This window comes from Gorilla gorilla, chromosome X, assembly GCF_029281585.2.
Source record: "Gorilla gorilla gorilla isolate KB3781 chromosome X, NHGRI_mGorGor1-v2.1_pri, whole genome shotgun sequence".
Taxonomy (NCBI): Eukaryota; Metazoa; Chordata; class Mammalia; order Primates; family Hominidae; genus Gorilla; species Gorilla gorilla.
In genome coordinates, this window is record NC_073247.2 from 42,285,004 (window position 1) to 42,309,902 (window position 24,899).

At 35.8% G+C, this 24,899-nt stretch overlaps 1 protein-coding gene across 11 annotated transcripts in view; it reads right to left on the reverse strand.

The window, feature by feature from the left end:
* Nucleotides 1-24,899, reverse strand: part of DMD (dystrophin) — a 2,091,067-nt gene that overhangs the window by 636,810 nt on the left and 1,429,358 nt on the right. For all 11 annotated transcript variants that reach the window (XM_055376532.2, XM_055376533.2, XM_055376528.2 and 8 more), the window contains one exon: nt 17,180-17,412. In XM_055376532.2, the coding sequence (XP_055232507.1) occupies nt 17,180-17,412 (233 nt within the window). The remainder of the gene's footprint in view (nt 1-17,179; nt 17,413-24,899) is intronic.

Sequence of the window (24,899 nt, forward strand, 5' to 3'; positions counted from 1 at the left end):
AAAGCCAAACACTGTATGTTTAAATAATGATGGTTGGGCAACAATGCTATGTCTTTAAGCATTTCTTTCCATTTTTCAAAATCTGCTCTTTCTTATTCACAATTATTTCTACTATTTAATATTTTAATGGGAAGAGTTGGATAAACCTAAATGTGCAGCATTGGGATTCTTTTCATAGTGATCACTTAAAGTTTGTTTTGCTTTTTTTTTTTTTACCTTATATCAAGAAATAATATATAACCAATACATAATTATATGAAAACATCAATCTTTAAAATAGCATAAATAACATCAACAATCCTTCCCTATGTGTATATAAAATATTCACAGATATATATGTGGTGTGTGTTTCTAAAAGTAATATACGTGTGTTTGGGTATATAATAAATATTGCAACAAAAACAATATCATGTAGTACATACTGGTTTGAAGGTGCTCTCCTCACTATACTCCAATTTACACACCACAATCTATTTCAGCATCCCACTAAATTTTGGGCATTTAATTTTTTCCTGCTAGTCCCTATTTGAAATAATGAGCTTATCTGCAGTGAGAAGCTGTAAATATGCTGCCTAGATTCCCCTTTGGAAATGAAGGACTTAGTTCCCCAGCTGCTAGGAGTGCTGCTGGTAGACAGCCTTCAGCTGTCAGCCCTTGTCTTAGTCTGGGCCGCTATAGCTAAATACCTTAGACTGGGTAATTTATAAACAACAGAATTTATTGCTTATAGTTCTGGAGGCTGGGAATTCCAGGATCAAGACATCAGCAGATTCATTGTCTGCTGAGGGCCCACTCCTGTTAAATGGCATCTTCGGTGTGTCCTTACACGGTGGGAGGGCAAGGAAGCTTTCTGGAGCCGCTTTTATAAGGGCACTGATCCTGTTTCTGAAGGCAGAGCCCCCATGACCAAATCACCCCCCCAAACCCCCACCTTCTAATACCATCACCTTGAGTGTTAGGTTTCAACATACACATTTTGGAGGGACAAAAACATTCAGACCATAGCAGCCCCCTTATGGAAATTCCCGTGGCTAAAGAGAATCATCTTGCTAAAGTTTGTTGCCTTCCTGGAGTAGCCCACATCCAGTGCGTGACTTGACACGGGGTTGTAAAGATCCAGTCCCCTTTCTTCGTTTCCTAGCACTTCTGAAGGGTCATTCCAGCTTAAGAACTCCCTGAACGGTCAGCTGAGGCCCTTACTAAGACTGTGTCAGAGCTCAACTTCTCCCTCTGCCCCTACACGTTGACCCCAAGAACACTCCTAAATAGACATACTGCATGCTCACCTCAATCTCAGGGTATGCTTCCCAGTCACCCAAACTATGATATTATCTTTAAGTAAGTAAACCCTAGGCATTTGGGACTGATTTCTAGAATGCTCTTATTCTAAAACTCTCCAAAGTGTAGGTCAAAACTTTTCCATAATAGTGTGCATATTTTTTTCCCCATTGCTCCTTTATCAAGTACTTGGGAATTAAGGTAAAGAATATTTGGAAGAATTAAAGTGGGGTAGACTTCCTGCATATCTCTCAGGGGTCAAACACACCTGTTTGTGGCCACTGACTTTCGCAAAACCATCTCATCTTTGGCCTTGGGCACACTCTGTCGTCTGAACACCTCTCAACAGAAGGTGCCCTCCTCACTACACTCCAAGACTTCCCTTTCAATCCAACTAAAAAATTTGAATCTATTAAGAAAATACGTATTTTTGGAAGCTCTTAGAAAACAATTACAGTGAAACATGTTTCTCTCTCTCTCTTTTTAAATTTGTACCATCAATTGGAAAGGGGCTTTGAGACACTACACTACCATTGCCCTTTTGATTCCCTCTCAAATTTGAAAGCTTTATTTATGATGCAAAAATAGCCATCATGATTAATTGGTTTTTTCAAGTGTCTATCATTTTTCACCAAGGATAACTGCTATGATTAGCAAGAAGAACCTCCATACAAATCTATTTAATCATCTAAAATTCATATTTGTTTTAAGGATGACAGTTACTTTGATTGATAACGTAAAATACTACTACGATTTCAGCGCAAAGTTAAAGTGTGAAGAAAAGTAATACAGAGGTTGGCATAACCATCAAAGGGAATTTCTTAAAGAATATAGAACAAATTCAACTACAGAGTAGAGATTTATTATTTACTAAGATCTTAAAACATGCTTTTTAAATTCTGATAACGAAAATATGACATAGAGTTTGCTATCCTAGTTTTACAGTTGAACAAACTGTAATAGAATAGATCCTAAAATTTGTGTAGGTTGTCAATAACATACAGGGCAAGGTTTTAGATGCCTGACTTTAAACAAAGCTCATGCTATTTCTACAAATACAAGAAAACCAGAAAAAAATATTCACATAGTCTTAAAGCTTCTCTATATTTCAGGAGGGGGTGAATTAACTGAATTATATTAACAGTGTTCTTTACCATGATACCCAATTCTTGTCATGAATAAAAGGTGATGTTCAGAGATGTCATCAAATAATTGACAAAAAAAAGGATAAGAAAAAAGGAATGAAATAAGGTAGTGACCAAACCTTCCCTTTTTATCAGTGATCAAAATCCTTGCTTTTACACGTTTATAAAATCCATTCTATTTCTCTGGATGTGTAATGAAAGAAAATGAATACGTATGTTCATTTCTAATCCATTTGAAATAACAAAAGAGATGGCATTCTGAGTCCACATTCTCTTTCCAGATTTTAAGTTTTATAATTACTTACGTAACACTATCAACAAATAGGACAATAGAATACAAACAAAAAGTGAATCCTTTTTAGAAGACAGTTTGAGTACAAACTGCTATATATTATGTACTACTCTTTAAAGCTCTCATGCAGATTTTAATAATTAATCAATATTCTAAATATAAATTACTATATGTAATGCAGTAATCTATTTTTATAAATAAAATGATTTCGTAGAATGCTGTGTTAAATTCTTTCCCTGAGACAGTTGCTCTAGAGAAGGAATGGCTGCTTGGACCCTGGTAGGTACATCATGGTGAGAGGCACAAATGTTATCCTGGTAACAACTTCACAAATTATAGACATAGTGCTAAGAGAAAAGATTTCTAAAAGATTAATTTGGTAAAAGCATATGTAGAGAAATCAAGTGACTCAGAGGGACATACACATCCAACTAAGATAATGTTCTCTCAGCTGTGCTCCTCAAGATGCTCTACACAAATGGTTTCCATGGAGAAATGACTGAGAAATACTGAGCTAACAATACTAACATTCCTAGAAGACTTTTCAGTGACCTTACTATGGAGATGTACATCATAGATTGCTAGGATAGGCAAAGTCTATGCATGTTTTTCAGCTTATTTGACCTTTTCATGAGGATCATGTATGAACACCTGATGAACCTGGTTTTCTGTAGGACAATTTTGGAAATGTTGAGATCTTTTATCAAGTAGAAATGATAGTATATTTCCTAGTCAAAATATTTTTTAACCACTTTATTGATTTTTTAACCACTTTATTGACATAAAAAGCTATACACATTTAATGAACACAGCTTGATGAGTTTCGAGATAATTACAGTTATGTGCTGCATAAGGACATTTTGATCAATGGACCACTATCATGTGCACAGTCTGTATACATATAGGACAGTGGTCCTATAAGATTATAATATTTTTCTGTAACTTTTCTATGTTTAGATATGATTAGATACACAAATACTTGCCATTGTGTTCCAATTGCCTAAAGTATTCAGTACAGTCACATGCTGTACTGGTTTATAACCTAGGAGCAATAGGCTATACCATATAACCTAGATGTATAGTAGGATGTACCATCTAGGTTTGTGTAAGTACACTGTATGATGTTTGCACAACAAGATCAATCAGCCAACCATGCATTTCTCCGAATGTATATCTGTTGTTGAGCAATGCATGACTGTATACCCCTGTGAAATCATGTCCAGAATCTATGCCATAAACCTATGCATCACCTCCAAAATTTTTCTCTTACCTTCCTTATTTACTATTATTTTTGCATGTACAATAATAACAGTTAAAAAAAGATTTACTCTCTTAGCAAAGTTTTAAATATATAACAACATTGTTAACTACAAGCCCTAGGCTGTACAGATTTGTAGGACTTATTCATCTCATATGACTGAAACCTAGTTAGTATTTTTTTTTTTTTTTTTTGAGATGGAGTCTTGCTCTGTCGCCCAGGCTGGAGTGCAGTAGCCTCCCGAGTAGCTGGGACCACAGGCACCCAGCACCACGCCTGGCTAATTTTTTGTATTTTTAGTAGAGACGTGGTTTCACCGTGTTAGCCAGGATGGTCTCGATCTTCTGACCTCGTGATCCGCCCACCTCATCCTCCCAAAGTGCTGGGATTACAGGCGTGAGCCACCGCGCCTGGCCCCTAGTTAGTATCTTAATACTCATTATTTTCCATTTTAATGGCACAAAACAGCAGAGATTATGAGAGACAAGAGTGGTTATTCTTATTAGAACAACCATAGAAGGAGGGCAATATCTACAAGTTTGGGCCATGGGGTGGTGCTGCTATGAATAGACTACGAATGGCCATGTAAATATTGGGGTTTGTGACAAAAGATAGGAAAGCCTATCTCAAGAAGGAAAAAAAAGTGTTACAAGAAAGGCAACACTGGCAAGGAAGAAAAACTTGATCTTTAAAACATGTTATTCTAAACAGACTATATTACTTGTTTTCTTGTTTGATTATCATTGCTAGAACTGGTAATGTTTTTATTGCTCAGTGTATACTTTCTCTTGAACTCAGTGGGTTTATTTGGGTCTTAATAATTCAGAATATAAAAACTGATGACCTAATACCACGTATATTGATGCTAACGGACATGTTTAGAATTTGTCAGACTATGTAAGCTATTATGAAAGTGACTGCTTTCTCTTTCTCCAACATAAAAATATTCAGAGGCAGAAAGATAGACATGAATAATAGAGTTTTTTCTCCATTTTATTTCCTTGATTTCTGAAACAAATTTAAACAGAACTAAGAAGATAGGAAAACAATCACATCATATTTAGCTAAGTTAAAACTGCTTATGTCCAAAGAAGAAAAATATGCATTATTAAGAGTATCTTGGCTAGCATAGCCAGCTGCCTATCCAATATCCTTTCTTTCCTTCTTAGCTAAAAAAATCCAAATTCTGTTCAGACTAGCAAGGTTTTATAACTAAGTTACCAATTTCCACATTTTGAATTATGAAGAAAGAAACACACCTATTCAGTTAAAACACTCAATCCTCCCAAGATCCTTAGAAGTTAGGAATGGTCACGTGACACATTTCTGGTTAATGCACTGTCAAGTAGAAACTCTTCTGTGTGGGGCTGCCAGAAAAGCATTGGTTTTCCTTACAAACAGGAGCTGACACAGCTGGAATATGCTTTTACTTTCCCCATTTTCCCTTCTTCCATTTTAAAGTACAGACATAGTGCCTGGAGGCAGAGTAGCCATGTTGAGACCACAGGGAAAAAAGTCTTGCTGGGCACGGTGGCTCACGCCTGTAATCCCACCACTTTGGGAGGCTGAGGCAGGCAGATCATGAGGTCAGGAGATCGAGACCATCCTGGCCAACATGGTGAAACCCCGTCTCTACTAAAAATACAAAAATTAGCTGGGCGTGGTGGTGCGTTCCCGTAATCCCAGCTACTCAGGAGGCTGAGGCAGGAGAATCCCTTGAACCAGGGAGTCAGAGGTTGCAGTGAGTCGAGATCGCGCCACTGCACTCCAGCCTGGCGACAGAGACTCCGTCTCAAAACAAAAACAAAAACAAAAACAACAAAACAAAACAAAAAGAAAGTCTCATGTTGGAGATGACTGGGGTTGGAGGAAAAAGTTGGGACATACGGTTTTGCAGGTGCTGCACTGACCCTGGAACACATAATTCTGGAAGTCTTGCTCTATGAGAAAAAGAAACTATCTGGATAAGCCACTGTAGTGAGAATGCTATCACGCGTAGCTAAACACAATCTTAACAGAGTAAACTGGAAAAAAAAATCCTTTAATTTCTAAAATTCTTAGAATGTCTAAAATTATGATTGTTTTTGCATCGATGCAGTAAATTTAATTCTCAGGAGACTTTCATTCATCATTGACCAAAACAAGACATGAATCATATTGCATTTAACAGTTAAGATAAACATATATATGAATATAGCTCTATAAAATGTTGTCATATTCCAAATACTAAGTAAAACTAGTAGTCTGTGAAGATAAAGTAAATCAACAATATTTATAAAGCACCTAGTATATCTTTAGCGGCTATGTCAAATAGAATATTACACCTTCCTTTACAGGAAATTTAAATTTATTTCGAGGACCAGAAAATAACAATCTAAAAAGTCAAATGACAGCATACATTTTAAAAGAAAAGTTCAAGACAACAGAAGCAGCTTTACAAGAAAATATATAGTTAAAGGACAAAATGATTTTGGACTGAATCATTGATGAAAAAGACCAATACATATGGGCAGCCGGGCACGGTGGCTCACGCCTGTAATCCCCGCACTTTGGGAGGCCAAGGCAGGTGGATCATGAGGTCAGGTATTCGAGACCAGCCTGGCCACCATAGTGAAACCCCATCTCTACTAAAAATAAAAAAAATTAGCCGGGTGTGGTGGTGAGTGCCTGTAATCCCAGCTACTCAGGAGGCTGAAGCAGGAGAATCGCTTGAACCTAGGTGGCGGAGGTTGCAGTGAGCCGAGATCGTGCCACTGCACTCCAGCCCGGGCAACAGTGTGAGACTCCATCTCAAAAAAACAAAACAAAAACAAAAACAAAACAAAACAAAAACGACCAGTACATATTGGAATTAACAAAGCAACCTTGACAGAAAAGGCAGGAATAAATCTCAAAGGCTTCAAGCTGTGACACACCAGTCAACTATATAATCATTATATTAATCAACTTTAAGGAGTGTGAAGAAACCTTAAGTCATTGGTATGGTTAATAATTGGATTTGGTCGGAACTCACACCTTGAATGTTTGCATGGTCCTCACCTACAAAGTTTCCTAATGTTAAAATAAAATATATCCTCATTTTTATTTATTTATTATTTTAGTTTTATATTTTATTCTTTTTTAGAAATGGAGTTTTGCTCCATTGCCCAGGTTGGAGTCCAGTGGCGCTATCATAGCTCACTGCAGCCTCGAACTCCTGGGCCCAAGAGATCATGTCGCCTCAGCCTCCTGAGTAGCTAAGACTACAAGCCCACACCATCACAGCCAGCTAATTTTTTATTTAATTTTTTTGTAGAGAGGAAGTCTCACTCTGTTGCCCAGGTTGCTCTTGAACTTCTGGCCTCAAGGGATCCTCCATCCTGGCACTGATATTACAAGTGTGAGCCATTGTGTCTGGACCCATCCTCATTTTAATTTAGAAAACAATTTTACTGTAAAATCTCATTATATATAGCTTCTTGCCTGCTTGCATTCTTTCCAACTACTGATCTTTGCCCCCAATAAATGTCCTCTTCCAGTGCCTAACATCTATTACATAACTTGAAAAAATCAAACTTGAGTAAGTGTGGTAAAGTGGCAGGCTAATTTTTATGTAGAATTTCTCAGAGGGGACTATTGATTCTATCTGTGGAAGCATTTCATTACTTTTGTATAATATAACATGACAGAAAGCTTAGCCTCAATGAAGTTGCTACAGGTTATTTTCCCTCTCACTACAATCTACTTCTTTCACATTTAGGGAAAAAATATGGGATTAAGAGTAAATTACTCTCTCCTCTCCACTTTCTTAAGTATAGAATCAACTCAATTTATCTATATGCTTTTGGCAAAAATCTTCTTCATGGATTTAATTTTTTTTAATTTCTAGTTTGAGTGTTTAAAAATAATCCTGGAGTTGAACATAGATTAACTTGATATGGGGGAGGGGTTACATTGGTCACTACAGTTTATTTTGCTTCCATAGTTGAAGAGAGAAGATGACGGTTAAATCAAAGCATTTCTGTTCTTGAAATAAATAATACAGTATATATTCTTTTCTTGAATAAATCATAGGAGATATATAATTCTTAAATATTATATCACTTGTTTACACAGAATATAAAATATAAAGGTAAGGGAACTGAAAGCATTTGTGAATTACTAAAATTGTATTCAAAGTTATTTTTATAAATCGAATAAGAAATTGACTCAAATCATTTTAGAAATCGTGGCATTATTTTTAATGAATTCTTTAAAAATCATAAAAGCACAATCAAATCCTGTTGCTTTTTTTTTTTTTTTCAAAAACAATGCAGCCATTACTACCTTGGAAATTACTGATCAATTCATTTATGAAATTTAAAAACATTAAAACATATGCAAAAATAAATTTTCACTCCCAAGTTATTGAATAAAAATCAACAAGATCCCTGGAAAGATAAACTTAGCTTAATTTTCATCTATATGAAAAAGGCAGGCACATATTTAGAATAAGAAATCACAATTGATCAGTTGATTTATTCATTCTAATACATATATGATTGAAACCACCATAACACTTTTTCTTTTGTGGCCATGACTGCCCTATCTTTTATATTTTCCTTATAGAGGATACACTCTAAAATTAGGGCCTATCCCTTTTTAATTTTTGTTCCCTAAGAGCAGATAACACTGATGCCTTTCACCAGCAAGTGTTCAATAAATAACAGATGAATGTAAACTCAGTCTTGTATCAAAAGCTCTTAAAAGACAGTCAATATATTTCTAAAGAATCTTTATGACACTGTAACTCGAGGTATCAAAAGTAGGCATTTGAAGGAGGAAAGAAAATACTAGCAGTATTTAATTACAGACTATTAAAATATCTACTTAATGTATACGTTAATTTTATATAATATGTATCACTTTAACATAAGTAACCATATACATAAAAGTGTGGATACATGTACAGAAACACTTTTACTAATAGTGATGTGTGATCATTGCCCCATCTTATTCACACTTATTCACTATCATACACAAGGAAATCAAATTTAAATCCAAATTATTACTCTAGTGTCTCTTTCTATTCTCCTTTCTTAATAGTCTTCAACCTGACTCTAGAGTGCTTTGTAACATGGGTTTCAAAGACAATTTGTTGAATGAAGGAATGAAAAAAACAACCATATACCTAACATTAACATTAGTTAACATTACCCTAACATTAAAGGTAATAATAAGAAAAATTTACAGCATAACACACTGTAACTTCAATTACAGACTTTAAGGACCAAAAGTTATGGTGAAATGGAAAGCCTAAAAGGCAGGTACTAAACTTTAGGGAACAATAACATTATATAATTTTCAGAAAATTTAAAAAAACCTTATTACATTGCTTTCCTGTAAGAAAGTTAGAGAAGACCCAGATTCTACGTATTTCTATGAAAACAATAAAAATCACTCCATATAAAGGAACCCTAACTAGATCCAAGAAAGGAAATTTGTAAATAGAATTCTCTAATTATTTATTTATTTGAGACGGAGTTTCGCTCTTGTTGCCCAGGCTGGAGTGCAATGGTGTGATCTCGGCTCACTGCAACATCTGCCTCCCGGGTTCAAGCGATTCTCCTGCCTCAGCCTCAGGAGTAGCTGGGGTTACAGGCATGCGCCACCACGCCCGGCTAATTTTGTATTTTTAGTAGAGACGGGGTTTCTCCATGTTGGTCAAGCTGGTCTCAAACTCCCGACCTCAGGTGATACACCCGCCTTGGCCTCCCAAAGTGCTGGGATTACAGGCGTGAGCTACCATGCCCGGCCCAGAATTCTCTATTTAAACACAATGGCAAACATAAACTTCCTTATCAGAATCCCACTGGTATTTTATGGAAAACACAGTACAGTGACTTCCATCAGAATTCATGTAAATATCCTGGATCAGTTTTGCTTGATAAGATTTTGACAGAAAAGTTTACAGTGAATTGAATTAAAATATAATAAGATATACATTTCCATTCATAGACTTTGAAATGTGTAGTTTAGTATAGTTTATAAGTTTATATAGTTTCTTTAAGAAAAAAGCATATGGTATCATTTTCCATAAAAAGGTAATTAGGAGACTTAGAAAATATGATTTTTTATGTGTGTGTGTGTGTGTGTGTGTGTGTGTGTGTGTGTGTGTGTTTGCAACTCTATGACCTTTTTATTTAAGGGGCGGTTTATTTTTGTTATGACCAGAGAATATAAAATAAGTCACATTACTGACACTGACATATCTTTACATCCTTCGTTGAAGATAATAGTGGATTTGATCTCATTAGGTAAAGAAAGAAAATTATATAAATATGGATCAGTCATCCAGATGGTCACAAGCTGTCTGCCAGAGACATGTACATTTGTTGGAAGATAATTAAAGCACAAAATTTGTAAATATCTTCAGCCAAACAGATTACAACATTAATTTCTTAATTAGTATTTCTTAAACGAGTTTGTGCAGAAATGAAATGATGAGATGAGAAGGGCTGGATTGTTGATCGATGAAAGAGAAAAACAGAATAATCAATCTCCTCACCCTAAGATGACTGTCACCCAACCTCGTGAAATCCATTTGATGCCCATGGAAATAAACCATGTTTACTTTGTTTTGTTATAATTTGGATGGAGAAATGAGATGTGTAAGAAGTTGAGGGGAGTGGCTGAGGAAATAGAAAAGAAGTAAGAAACATTATCTATTCCCAAGAGGTCTGGGGGTCTGGGTTTATGTTAGGACAATTACATTTACTAAGTGACTTTAGATCAATTAACTAAATTGTCTATAACTTCTCTCATTTGTTAAATAAGGGAAACTATTGTAATACCCACTTTCTGCTGGGTTTGTGACAATAGAATAAAACCAAGAAACATTCTGTTTTGTATTGCTTTTAGTTTAAATAGCCAATGCCACTTTACCCACACATTGTCCCATCAATTCTTCCAGGGCTATACTACACAAGTTGTTTAGTAATCAGATTTTGACTGAATCGATTCAACAAAAGTTATAATCAGAATTATTCTGTAGCTAATTCAAATGCTTTTTGTGTATAGACAGAGTTTTAAAAAATCATAATTTTTAAGTACTTTGACCTTAACAACAACAACAAAAATTAAACTCATTCAAGTAATTATGTCCCATTTAAATATACACTATACCCACTAAAACTGCTCATTCAATTTTTAGATAATGAAATCTCCCAGGTAACAGTGCAATGTGTGGTTAAAAATGAATCTTGAACAATGCTATTATCATCTTGTCCAGATTGGCCAATTTGTCTCAACCCCAATCTGGAAAGGTCTTATTGGAGGATAAAATGCCTTTGCCAATTCAATTCTTTATTCAAAACAAGTGCAGTGGTTGAGATTTTGTGGTGAATTATCCTGAACACCTGGCCAAATGGAATTGAAAAAAAGACTACAATTAACTCAGCACAGGCAATCAGACACCAGTATTATGAAAAATAATATCATATGGCCAGCTAAATTCTATTTGTTGATAGCAACACTAGTCTCCACTGCTGGGAACCTCTCTTCATATTTCCCCCTCCACCTTTCTCCCTCCCGTCTCCCACCATACCTCTTCCATTTCCTCCTTTCCTCACTCCTCTTTTGTCCTCTTTAATATTCCTTTCTTGTCTTTTTTTCTTTCCTTGCTGCCTTTCTTTTGTCTTTTCTCTCTCCTTCCCCTTTTTCCTGCTTTCCTTCCTCTCTTCCTTCCTTTTTTTCCCTTTCCTCCTCCTTCCTTCCCTTTCTTTCCTCCCTTCTTTGTTCTCTCCTTCCTTTCCTTAAGGGTCAGATTTAATAATCACTCTCAAAGCAAAACCCAGGACATATTTTCCCCTTCATTTGATAGATTATGTCAAAAAAGAAAACTGCTAATTCTTGTCAAATATTGTTGTTTCAGAGCAATTTTACTTATGTTTATGTAATGAAACAGAAAAAGCATTTTTTAATCAGATTTCTCCGACACTAAGCTATAAAGTACAAATCATCCACTGCTATTGATTCACAATTCTAGAAATTAAACTTTGAACTTCATGTGTGTTTTACTTCTAAAGGCTTAATTTGCATATTTCACATCTCTATTCTTCTAAAAGATAATGGTATATTTTCTACTGTCTAAAATGAAGCAGATTTGCTTAGTTTTTTTAAATGGTTGTATTCTTAAAACTTAAAAAATTAAAGTTGTAATTGTAGCTTCCATTTTTTTTCACTGAATATAATTCACTTAGTAAAAATTATTTTTATTTCAAAATGGAAGCAGCTCACCATTTTCTAAAATAATACTTTAATCAAGCAATACATACTAAAGGGGACCATAAGCTTTTCACCAAATATATGTTTTCTGAGTTCAAAGTCTAAAGCTAGTAAAAGGCTAGCTTACTTGAATGTCATGTCCTCATACTCCTTCTGTGGCAAATATTTCAATTACTGCACGTCTAAGGTTTGGTCTGAATCTCATAACTAACTTTGCCTTGAGTCATAAAATGTCTCATTGCATTATCTTATCTAACTTCTGATGCTTTGGAATTATAATCCTCACATTCCAATCTTTGTTGAATATGAAGTTGCCTTATCACATTGCATTCACATTATCCATCAAGCTATCCACATTTATTGAGAACCAATTACTGTACGTGTCATGGTCAAACAAATTTATACTTCAGGTATTGGCATATGAATGGTCTTTATTTCAGGTCTACACGTTGCGAAGTTGAGTAGATGAACCTGTTGCTTTAGATCAGCTGTATCCAATCTTTTGGCTTCCCTGGGCCACACTGGAAGAAGAATTGTCCTGGGCCACACATAAAATACACTAACACTAATGATAGCTGATGAGCAAAAAAAAGTCACAAAAAGTATCTCATGTTTTAAGAAAGTTTACAAATTTGTGTTGGGCCACATTCAAAGCCATCCTGGGCCGCATGTGGCTCACAGGCCATGAGTTGAACAAGCTTGCTTTAGATCATAATAATTACCTCCTACAAATCTCCTTTATTTGCTCTATCCTCCAACTTATTCTACATGTTCTTGACTGAGTTCAGTGGACAATTATTGTTTAGTGGTTGGTCAGAATCATTTCCTTCTTCTATTGTCAATAGACCCCAGTTTCTATTCAGGAGAATTGCCTTTCCCTAATTTTGAGACTTTGGGAGGAGAGGGATTTAAATCAAAGTTTTCTGCTCCCTTCTAGCTCATGTATTAACATGTGACCCAAGCAAGGTGAACTGGACTCTCTTTTAAGACTTTAAAATTTGAACAGAGTTACACACAGGATGGAGAAAAGAGAGTATCACAAACAGACTGGAATACTTCTTGCTAGCCACATGCCCAGAAAGGCATGCTCAGATTCTTTTTCCAAGTTTTGTTCCAATGCCTTTGTGCTAATTACAGCACATTTACTTTCTGCCTGATTTAATCAGAGAATGATTTCTGTTGCTTGCATCCAGAGAGCTCTAATTGATAGGCAACTAAACTATATTTGATGATTTTATTTTCCTGTTTACAATCCTTTCAGGGTTGCCACTGCCTGTAGGCCATCATCAAAATTCCTCAGTCTGGCAACAAAGGATCCCCATTATTTAGCCCCAGTCCTCTCTATTAAACCTCATCAATTTCTTCCTCATCATATACCCTTAGCTTCAGCCATATGGAATCACAATTCCTATGATATACTCTGTTTTTTTCCACCTTAGTGAAAAGCACAGTCTGTTCCCTCTGCCTGGATTGCCCTTCTCATTTTATCTAGCTAGGTAATTCCAACTCATTCTTTAATGCTTGGCTTAAGTTTTATCTTCTTCAGGAATATCTCACTAGCATCCATTCTCTCTCCTGGCTTAGTTTTCCCTGAAGAAAGCCCCAACAGCATCACCCACACAATATCAGAGAAGTTGAAAACTATGAGGTTTAAGGGAGAGGACTCTGGAACCAAACTGCTTGAGTTCACATCTCATCACTGTCTTTCTTCCTCGATCTCAGGCAGGTTATTATCCTTACTGTGCCTCTCTATCTACCTCACAGTAATGTTGTAAGCATTAAAGAATTCACGTGAAGTACTTAGATCAATGACTGGCATATCATTAGTGCTAAGTATGTGTTAGCTATTATCCTAAAATTTATCTCTATCATAGTGTTATTATTTTCTTCCTTCAACCTCTTTTACCTGCACATTCTATGTTGTACAACTTTATGCTTCCCAGGTACTTAGTGGCAGCTCAATAGAAGTTGGTTAAAATAATAAAAATGGATAGGTGTTAGTAAAGTTTTTTTCAGTTTATAAAGCCCTTTTGGAATTTTGCCTAATTTTTCACACATCAAACATTAAAGTTGGGATTGCTTTATTTAAAACTTTACATAAAATTGATATTGATTTCCTGAAATTATAATAAAATCCTCCCCATACTTACTTCTCCTTCTTATTTCCCCTCTCACACACATTTGTTTAATGATTATTTAGGGCCATTTTACCGACAATTTGGTGATTGAGGCTATAAAAGCCAAGAACTGACAATGTCTTTAAGAATTATTTTTTAATATAAGAGGAAAGAGGCAGGCAAAGCATCCCCCTATTCAGAAAGCAAGAGAAGGGAGATTAGATTTTTTTATAAATATATAATATATGTACATTACATATCATTATATATAATATGCTATATATAATATTTTAAAAATATTTTTATATATACTATATATAATTTATAAATCCTGTGTTTTTGTGTCTCAGAAATGGCTTTTGATTTTTCCCCCTAAATTTTTTTTTTTCTGAGATGGAGTCTCACTCTGTCACTCAGTCTGGAGTGCAATGGCGTGATCTCAGCTCAATGGAACCTCTGGTCCAGGATTCAAGTGATTCTCCTGCCTCAGCCTCCCTAGTAGCTGGGATTATAGGCATGTGCCACCACACCAGCTAATTTTTTTTATTTTCAGTAGAGATGGGGTTTGGCCATGTTGACCAGGCTGGTCTCAAACTCCTGACCTCAAGTGATCCACCTGCCTCAGCCTCCCAAAGCGCTGGGAGTGCAGGCGTGAAACATTGCACCTGGCCCTCTACATTAGTTTTTGACCTATATTTAAAGACGATCTCTGTGAGGGGGCATCAAATTAGTAGTCCTTTCTGAAAAGGACACATTTATTTAGAGAACTCTGGAGACTACTGAGCACATCAATGGCTTCCCTAAATGCTGGACTCACAAACCTGTCACAAGGAAGTGTGGACTTTCTCTCCCAATCTATTATCTGGTAACTTCTGCAGGAAGCTATGTCAATGGTAGACTAGGCTACACAAGTGGAAACAAGCTCTCATTTCCATATAATATTATGATGTGATATACAGTTTGCATAATACAAACGCCATCATTGGTTAGATTTCTAGAGTTCGTGGTGGAACCAAATATAATTACTAACATTTGTTCAATACTAGCAGTAAGCAGTAAGCAAGGCAAAGTGGGAAGCATTTTTCATGTACCAACCAACTTAATCCTGATGACAAACTGCAAGGCAGATAGTACAACTATCCACATTTTATAGCTAGATAAACTTGGGCTCAGGTAGGCAGAATAACTTACTCAAGGTCACACAGCTTGCGAGCCAAGCTTTGAACCCAGACAATGTAACTTCAGAACCTGGGCTTTAAACATTATAAAATATTGTTTCCTTTGGTAAATAAAAGTCCTGGGAGTATTATATAACTCAATATGGTATTGTGAAAGAACGTACCTCTTGTTTCTGTATGTATCAGTACATAGCAACTATAAAATGCTCAGCATAGTGTCTGACACAGACTACATCTACATCTACATACAAATCACTAAATAGTAACTGCAGTTACAATTATTACCGCAGCAATAGTATGTATTGCTTGCAGTATATATATTACTTGCTACATATACTGTCTGCAGGCAGTATACTGCAGGCAGTATATGTAGCAAGTAATAACACAAGCTTAGGAATCAAATGGACTTGGATTTGAATCCTTGTTCTGCTACTTACTGGGAATTTGACATCTATGAGCCTCAGTTACTTTTTCTGAAAAATGTGGCATTATAATTACTTTTTATAAAGCAGAAGTAAAACAAATTTTCAGGTACATATATGTAGTATTTACATATATTTATATACATCCACATCCATAACTATATTGTGAATGTGAATGTGTACTCTGTATGCTCTGTACTCAGAATAGGAAACGAAGATCCAGAGATGGCTTGACCACAATCATCATTTGCAAATGGCACTGAATTCAGGTCTTCTGTATTCAAGCTCAAGGCCTTTAAATGCAGGTTGTTTACTATCAAATTACTTTTATTCCTATGGAATTGGTGAAGTTTATTTTACAAAGAAATTCCCCTTACTCCGTCAGCCTCACTTCTTGTTTTTTCAAAAGGTAGTACTTTAATACCTAAATACCTTCAGCACAACTTTGTATTTCTTTAGAAAGGCTTGAAAGCTGTTACAAGTGAAAAAACTTTAATGTATAACAATTCCAACATTATTTTTCTTAACCATTCACAAATATAAAAGATATATAGTATATTTGATCTAGCTAGGTAAACCATATTTACATCAATGTATTCTAATGTTTCTAGTTGATGTCATAATTTTACCAAATGGATTACACTGAGGCTGAAAAATGCACTATTTGTATTAAAAACATGTTCATTTGAACATGGCATTGCATAAATGCCAACTTTAAGATCTAGGGTAATTTTAAATATCTTATGTTTTGTTACTTTTCTCTTTTTAATTTATAGCTCTCTTTCAATTATCCTTATCACTGGAGGAGGCAAATTGGCACAGACAACTTAGAAGAGTGGATAATAATCAATTCCCAGACTATTATATTTGATTCTGCAATATGTTGGGCTGCGTAGTGCCAAAACAAACAGTTTAAATGTAAATAGCTCAGTTGAGTGACTTATTTGGTATAAAATAGATTTTTAAAATACCAGGTTGTTTAGTAAATTTAACTGAGACAACTATTCTTGTAAGGTTTCTGCTTTTTTTTGTATATTTCCTTTTTAATGTATGGCTACTTTTGTTATTTGCATTAATTTATATCCTTGATTATACTTAGGCTGAATAGTGAGAGTAATGTGTTTGCTGAGAGAGAAACAGTTGCCTAAGAACTGGTTGGAAATGGCCTAGGAGAGTAAAGTGATTGGTGGAAAATCTTCATTTTAAAGAAAAACTTCTGCCAACTTTTATCATTTTTTCTCATACCTTCTGCTTGATGATCATCTCGTTGATATCCTCAAGGTCACCCACCATCACCCTCTGTGATTTTATAACTCGATCAAGCAGAGAAAGCCAGTCGGTAAGTTCTGTCCAAGCCCGGTTGAAATCTGCCAGAGCAGGTACCTCCAACATCAAGGAAGATGGCATTTCTAGTTTGGAGATGGCAGTTTCCTTAGTAACCACAGGTTGTGTCACCAGAGTAACAGTCTGAGTAGGAGCTAAAATATTTTGGGTTTTTGCAAAAAGGAAAAAAGAAGAAAAAGAAAAATTAGAAACACAAGCTAAAGAGCCAATTTCAATAACAATAAGTCAAATTTAATTGAAGAGTAACAATTTGAGCCAAACTCTTATTCATGACATTATATATCTTTTTCTAACAATGTGGATACTTTGTTTAGCAATACATGGTAGAAAATGAAAAGATTCAACTTTTCATTAATATACATTTAACAATTTTTTAAAAAACGATTTTGCTCATTCTCATGCCTGGACAAGTAATTTAAGTTAAATAAGCCTTCTCAGTAACAATCATATACATTGTGGAAGCGGTAAAGAAAACAAAAGTTTTCAGACCTTGCCAGGGAAATAAATTTTACTTATTTTTTTTTATTCAAGAAAAAAAAAAGGCAAAACAAGATGGGATAAGATCTTCTTTCTGATTTAAAATTCCCTTGAATAGGAAGTAAATTAATTTGAAGCTGGACCCTAGGGAAATCAAAGCCAATGAAACATTCTTGTCTTAGCTCTGTATTTTATACTGGGAGCAGTTTATCATATTTTTTTCTTTTTATTTCAGATTGTTAGTAAACTGGCCAGCAGTGAAGAAAAACCAAGATACAATATTTTCTTAAAAATGCGAGTTAGTAGTTTTTCTATTTAGACATGAAATACTGTTTCAAAGTCATTAAATAAATCTTAATATGAATAGTGTTGGACACTGTAGAGTAAGTCAGCCTATGGTAATGGTTAAGATGCATAGTACTAGAATTAAAATGCCTGGTAGACAATCCTGTTCTCTGCCCTAGGAACTCTGGGACCTTGGTAAAGCCACATAACCTCTCTAAGTTTCAGTTCTAACATTTGTTCAATACTAGCAATAAGCAGTAAGCAAGGCAAAGTGGGAAGCATTTTTCATGTATTTACCTTAAAAGAGGAATAATAATAGGGTAAATGTCATAAGGGCAGTTGTGTAGATTCAATGAGTAGTACAAGCAATACACGTATGACAATGCCAGAAAGAGCAGCATAATCATCATCATCACAATAATATTATTACAGCGCCTGACACTATAGTAGGTGATCAATAGTGTTAGGTATTACTGTTTTTATAAACGCCTGGCTAGTAAGAAACACAGTGATGAACAACTGTGGTGAGAAACTGGAGATAAGGCCCCAAAATGTGAAATACTTGGGGAGTAGTCAGTCAAAGGTCCGTGTGTGGCCCTGTATTGATTGAAGAGGGCTGAACTTGCTGGTGTGAATTGATACTAAATACCAACACACAGCTGGGTTATCAGAGGTGAGTGGTGAGGGGAAGGAATGCCTAATCAAGTTTATAGACAACAGACTCAAGAGCATAATATAACCAGAAGACTGGTGGCAAAATTATTGGACTATGTAGTTTGGAATGAAAGGTTTCAAGGAAAGCTGCAAAAGACATCTCAGCAGGAGACTCACACTGGACAACCAGTGAACCATTCTAAAAATATTTAAAAAAATGAGACATTGAATTTTCATTCTGAGGTAGCCAATCATTAATTTTTATGGCTATGTAACTGTGTTTTTAAGGTTGTCTCCTCATTAGAGAAGAAGATGAGTAGAATGGAAGAATGTTTCTTGTCTCTCGAGCTTCTCAGGGACACCAAGAGTTTTCTATGAATGAAGGAACTAATTTTGATCAATGCAGACAGAAAAAAATAGTGTTTTAATTGTCAGAGAGAATAAAAAAATTTGTGTCACGAAATAATGATTGAAAGGCAGTTAACACTGAGGCAATAAAGAAAAAGTTTTGTTTCTCAAAGCTATCTGACTACTCTGAGGCTCTTTCTAGAAAGAATTAAATGTAATGTAAAGAAGGAATAGCATTTTGTGTCACAGTCCAGGAGAAGAAATCATGGAAGCAAAAAGATCTAGAAATCTTAAAAGGGATTCCAGGAAAGGAGCTAAATATCCAGAGAGGATGCATGTGTGCGGATGAAAAGAGAGCTAAATTAAAATATCACTGTAGGAACTAACTGCAGAACACCAGGCTGACTGGCAAATGTGGATGGAGTGTTTCTAAAATAGATACACAATGTATACTGAGGCAATATACAGCAATTTAGGAGGATTTCAAGCTTATGGGAAGTGTCAGAAAATGCTTTTTTAAAAAGTGACTTATTGAAAATTTGACCCTCAAATAAGAGCAGAGACAAGAGATTTTTTTTTTCTCCAGACTTACTTGTGACCATGAAAGAAGTACCTAATGAGGTGGAAATGATCATGTCACACTAAATTTCAATAAAGTGAAGGATGAGGAAGTAGAGAATTATCAGACTTCAACAAGCAGACCACTGTTTCCTGAAAAGCACGTTTGGAAAAAGACAGAAAGGAAGAAGGAAAGAAGAAAGTCAGGGAGGGAGGGAGGGAGGAAGGGAGGGAGGTAGGGAATCTATTGAAAAGCAAGGCAAGACAAAGCAGGAAGGCAGGAAGGAAGGAAGGCAGGAAGCCAGGCAGTAAGGGAGGGAAGGAGGAAGGAATCTATTGAAAATCTATTGAAAAGCAAGGCCAGGGCCTGAGACTCAAAAAGAGAGAATGGTTCATGATGACTAAATATGCCATTGGGATGATAAATTAGCTGAAGCATATTCAGAGGATGATGGAGAGGTCTAGCAATGCGGCCATCCCTGCGCCAGTCATGGGCAGATAATCTCATCTATAGACCCGTCAGGCCAGTATTTCTGGTCTTCTCCAGCATGCACCACCTGAAGAACATCTATCTGTACACTGCTGGGAAAGGGAGGGGAAACCTTATCAGACTTTCTCACTGCTCTATCTCTTGCATCTTGCACATGTCCTGGAGTATAGGAGGTGCTCAATTGATTCCCTTTGAATCTAAAGAAAAGTCAATGTGCAGTAAGCTCTTTAGTGACCTTAGAGGTCTTCTACATACAATGAGTACTAAAATTTAACAACCACCCATTAGAATGGAAGAATGGAGGCTAGAACACAAAACATGCTTAGGTTTTTACTAGTTAGGTGATTTTAGCTATTTTCACAAGAAGATAATGGAGGAAGACCCACCGCTTGGAGCAGACAATGAAAGATCAAATATTAAAGAGAGAAAATACAGCCAGTCAATTTATTTGCCCCCAACCCCACACACATACATTTTTTTTTCCTATCGAAGGGAGAAAAGCAGGAAATAGCTCTGAATCAGAAAGCAGGGTGTAGAATATTTAGGCTTTCTAGGACCAGATTGTTGTATTTGAATCCTTGCTCTATAATTTTTTTTTTTAGCTGTGTAACTATAGTCAGATGACTTAACCTCTCTGAATCTCCATTTACTCCTCTGTAAAGTGGCGATTATAATAGTACTTCCTTCATAGACAATTGGCCTTACTATTCCCTAAATAGACAATCTTGGAAAAGTAATGTTCACTGACATTGGAGGCATCTTGAGGTAAGGAATTATACTATGCCTGCTACACTGAACATCTTGACCCTCAAAAGTTTTCACCTGTGTAACTATGAAAACAGTACCAATCTAATGGAATTGTGTTACGGATTTTATGACATGATACATGTAAGTCACCTCGTAGAATTGTTCTGACTGTAAGTACACTATGTGGATTTTTTTCTTCCTCTTTTTCCTGCATTTCTCACACAATGGTTATTGGCTCCTCATGTTCTACACTCGTATAGGATTTTATGCTCTGTACTCTGAACCAGATTTGACCCTCCAGCCTTACCTCTCTCCATTCTTTCCAGGCTCCTCCACACCCATGTCTATTGTGCATTCTCTCATGAGCACAGGCCATTTCAAACCTGTGTCCTTTCATACGCTTTCTATACTTCTTGAAAACTTTTTCTCTCCTGTTTCCAGACAAAAATCTCATTTTCTCTTTAAATGTCAACTCTAGATTTCTGTGTTTTGGGGAGGACCAGAATAAGAAGTGTGTAACTAAAATATCTCTATGAGGAACAGAATTACACCTTTCTTGTGGGTCCTAAACACTTTTTAGTCTTTAACATTTTCTTACTTAAATCTAGTTATCACTAGGAAGGACAAAATCTTGCACCACTATTAGGTTTTGGAGGATTTTGAAAGTGTCTAGAGGATAGCTGATAGTAGTTGAGAGTTGGATTCTAAAGTCAGAAACTTTGGGTCTCAAGGAATATACTTTAAAACATAAAGAAGCAAGAGGCTAATCTTCATCGACCTCTCACACATTAGAGCCATTTCTGTTCAGAAAAACATTACTTAAAATATTTTATGTTTTCTAAAAAGACTTGCCTCTGGATTCAGGCATGTATATATTTTTTTCATTTTTTAATCAAAGTGTTTCAAAGGAGAGAAGTTTTGAGGTCCTGAAATTTTTTTTTTTTTTTTTGAGACAGAGTGTTGCTCTGTTGCCAGGCTGGAGTGCAGTGGCGTGATCTCAGCTCACTGCAATCTCTGCCTCGCGGGTTCAAGCGATTCCCCTGCCTCAGCCTCCTGAGTATCTGGGACTACAGGCATTTGCCACCATGCCCAGCTAATTTTTTGTATTTTAGTAGAGATGGGGTTTCACCATGTTGGCCAGGATGGTCTCGATCTCCTGACCTCGTGATCTGCCTGCCTCGGCCTCCCAAAGTGCTGGGATTACAGGCATGAGCCACCGTGCCCGGCCTATTTATCTTATTTTATTGTATATATCACATTGATTCTTACTGCACTTTCAGATGCCTTTACCTTTATCTAACATATATGAGGTTCTTTCTTTTCCACCATGTCATAGTACTAGAAATATATGCAAATCACCTTTTTCAGTGAAGTGTAGGCTGGTCAGATTTGTTAGTGGTTTTGCACAGTCTGAGCAACCTGTTCACAGTTCTAAGGGTCAGGCAGGGTCATATTGTTGTGCCAAGGATATTTCCTGTTAAGTCAATATTTTAAAAGACTGAAAGAGGATTTGTTTTGCTAAGAGTGCCTGAATCCATAATCTAGAACGGGTAAAGAGTTAGGATATACAAATTATTACATAGAATTTTCAATGATGTTCTGGGCTGGGTCTCCAGTTGTCATCCCTAAGGAGCATGGGAAATGGCTTCCCCTCCAGCTGGTGGAAATCCTTTCCTGTGTACCCTATTTAATCTTAACCCCAAGTCTGTTCATGCCTGGGCATTCACCCCTTTTCTTATGCCCCTATCTTGGGTTACAAGAAGCTGGCTCTGGTATTAGCTGGTTCAGATCTCAGCCTCTCTAACCACCTCAGAGACTAAGGGTATTCTTCTCAAGTCCATTGGAGGAATTGTCTTTTCCTGCCTAGGGTCCTTACTGAAAATAGTCTTTCTGATGTTATGCTATTAAAGGTTCCTCCAGTAACAGATTTGGGTGGGTTTTGTTTGTTTGTTTTTTGCTCAATCACCTTATGCCAGAACCAGATGTATTACAATGTACAAAATTAAACTGTATATCTAGGTAGACAGATAGATACACACATTGTGTGTGTGTGTGTGTGTGTGTGTGTAAAGAGAGACAGGCAGAGACAGAGCAAGAGAGAGAGAGGGCATCTGAATAGTCTGAGGACATACTATGTAGCATAATACCTTTCTCATGCATTCATTAGAAAATTAAAATGACTCTACTAAAATTGTGGTTTTCCCTCCATAGTTAAGTAGACAGAAAATCAAGCTCAAAATAGCTGAAATGAATTGAGTTTGGCACACCAGAATGGTAGCATGAATAACAGTAGGTGTAATATACTATTGCAAACCACAGCTTTGCTCTGAGTATTTTGTTAATTAAAAGGTGTTGGCTTTAGGAAGGAACTCTTATTTTTTTCAAGTGTTTGAAGAACATTTCTCTAGTCTGAAAATTTAATTGGTTTCAGGGGTACATGATTAGTCAGACTAACAGCTTTACTTAGAGCTTTAAAGGAGCTACTAAATCTTTTAAAACACACACACAATGTGTTTGGCATATTTCCTTTGAAGTATTCACACATGGTTTTCCTGTAATTCACAGGTCTCCTTTGGTTGATAAGAAAGCAAGAAGCACATACTCTATTTCTAGCTTTGTTGAATGAATGTGGGTAACTTTTTTTGTTTGCTTTACTTTTATATTTGAAAAATCACTCAACTTACAAAATAAGTTATTGGGCTCACATTAACAATTCTATGAGAGAATATCTAAAAAGTGCTGTTAGATATTCCCTTCCTCCTTAGCATTCCATGTCAACAGGAGAGCAATGTTATATGTGATCAAATTGCATTACTATTTAATACTATGGGGTATAGGAAAGATTGTTAGCGACTTCCATCTCACTAGTAGATAAAATAACTCTCCTCCATGTAAGCAACATTGGAGAATATTTTCTTTTTGAATATTTGAAAGGATGGCATTTGGATTAATGAATTCCGTAACAATTCAAGAGAACTTCTTAAGAAAATTTGAAATCATGTCTAGATTCTAAGAAAGACAATCTATTGTGTAGGTAAGGAAGAATTTCATGTCTTCCCTCTAAATATTTACAGTCTGCACATACAAGTTGGAAAATTAGAAACAAACACTATGAACACATAAACACTTATTTTTGTCTGCTTTCTTTTCTGTCACTCTAAAGAGTAAATAAAATATATGACACATCTAACATCAATAATTCTCATTTTAGAAAAATAAATGCTTGTACTCTACATAGGCAAGGCCAGAGTACTGGAACTCAAGGATTCATGATAACCATTTGTATTTCTGGATTTAAGAAAAAAAATGTTAAGTTTGGGAGCTATGGATTTTTAAAGCTTAATGGTGCTATTTGCTTACATTTTAATAGATTCTTTCTTGCTATTAAAAATATAATCCAAATAAATATTTGCTATTACTTACAAGTAAGATAATTGCCACCAACACTGCCATCACCCCCATCATTTACTCAGTGATTCTTATGTGCTAGGCAAGGTTCTTCATAAACCCTCTTTTATTTCACCTTTACCAAACCATCTTCAGGGTAGATGTTATCATCCCCCTTTTACCAAGGTAACGAAACTTGTTCAGGATCTCACATTAACAAGTGATGTTTCCAAGACAATGTGCTTAACCACTGCACATATTTCTAAGAATCATAGGACATCAGGTATCTTTCTTACATGTCTCATTCAATATGCAAGAATTATTAATCACTCAAATACTTCTGAGTCTAAGAGCTATAGCTTATAATATATGGTATCCATGAAATATATCTAATATCCACTTTAATTTGGGAGAGAAGATCATTTGATATAGCTATAAAAATATGGATTGTAACAATCAAGCGCATCTAGCATCCACTCACAACTTAAATATTACCCTTGAGAAATATCTCCAACCTGACTTTAAACATATCCTTCCTTCACTAACTTGAATAGAGAAATAATCATTGCCTTTTCCTGTTTTAGTTTGCATCATCTAAGTGCCCTTCTATAACTAACATTATATGAATTCATCTACATGCACTCAGTGAAAAGCAGGGTTTCTCAATCTCAGCAC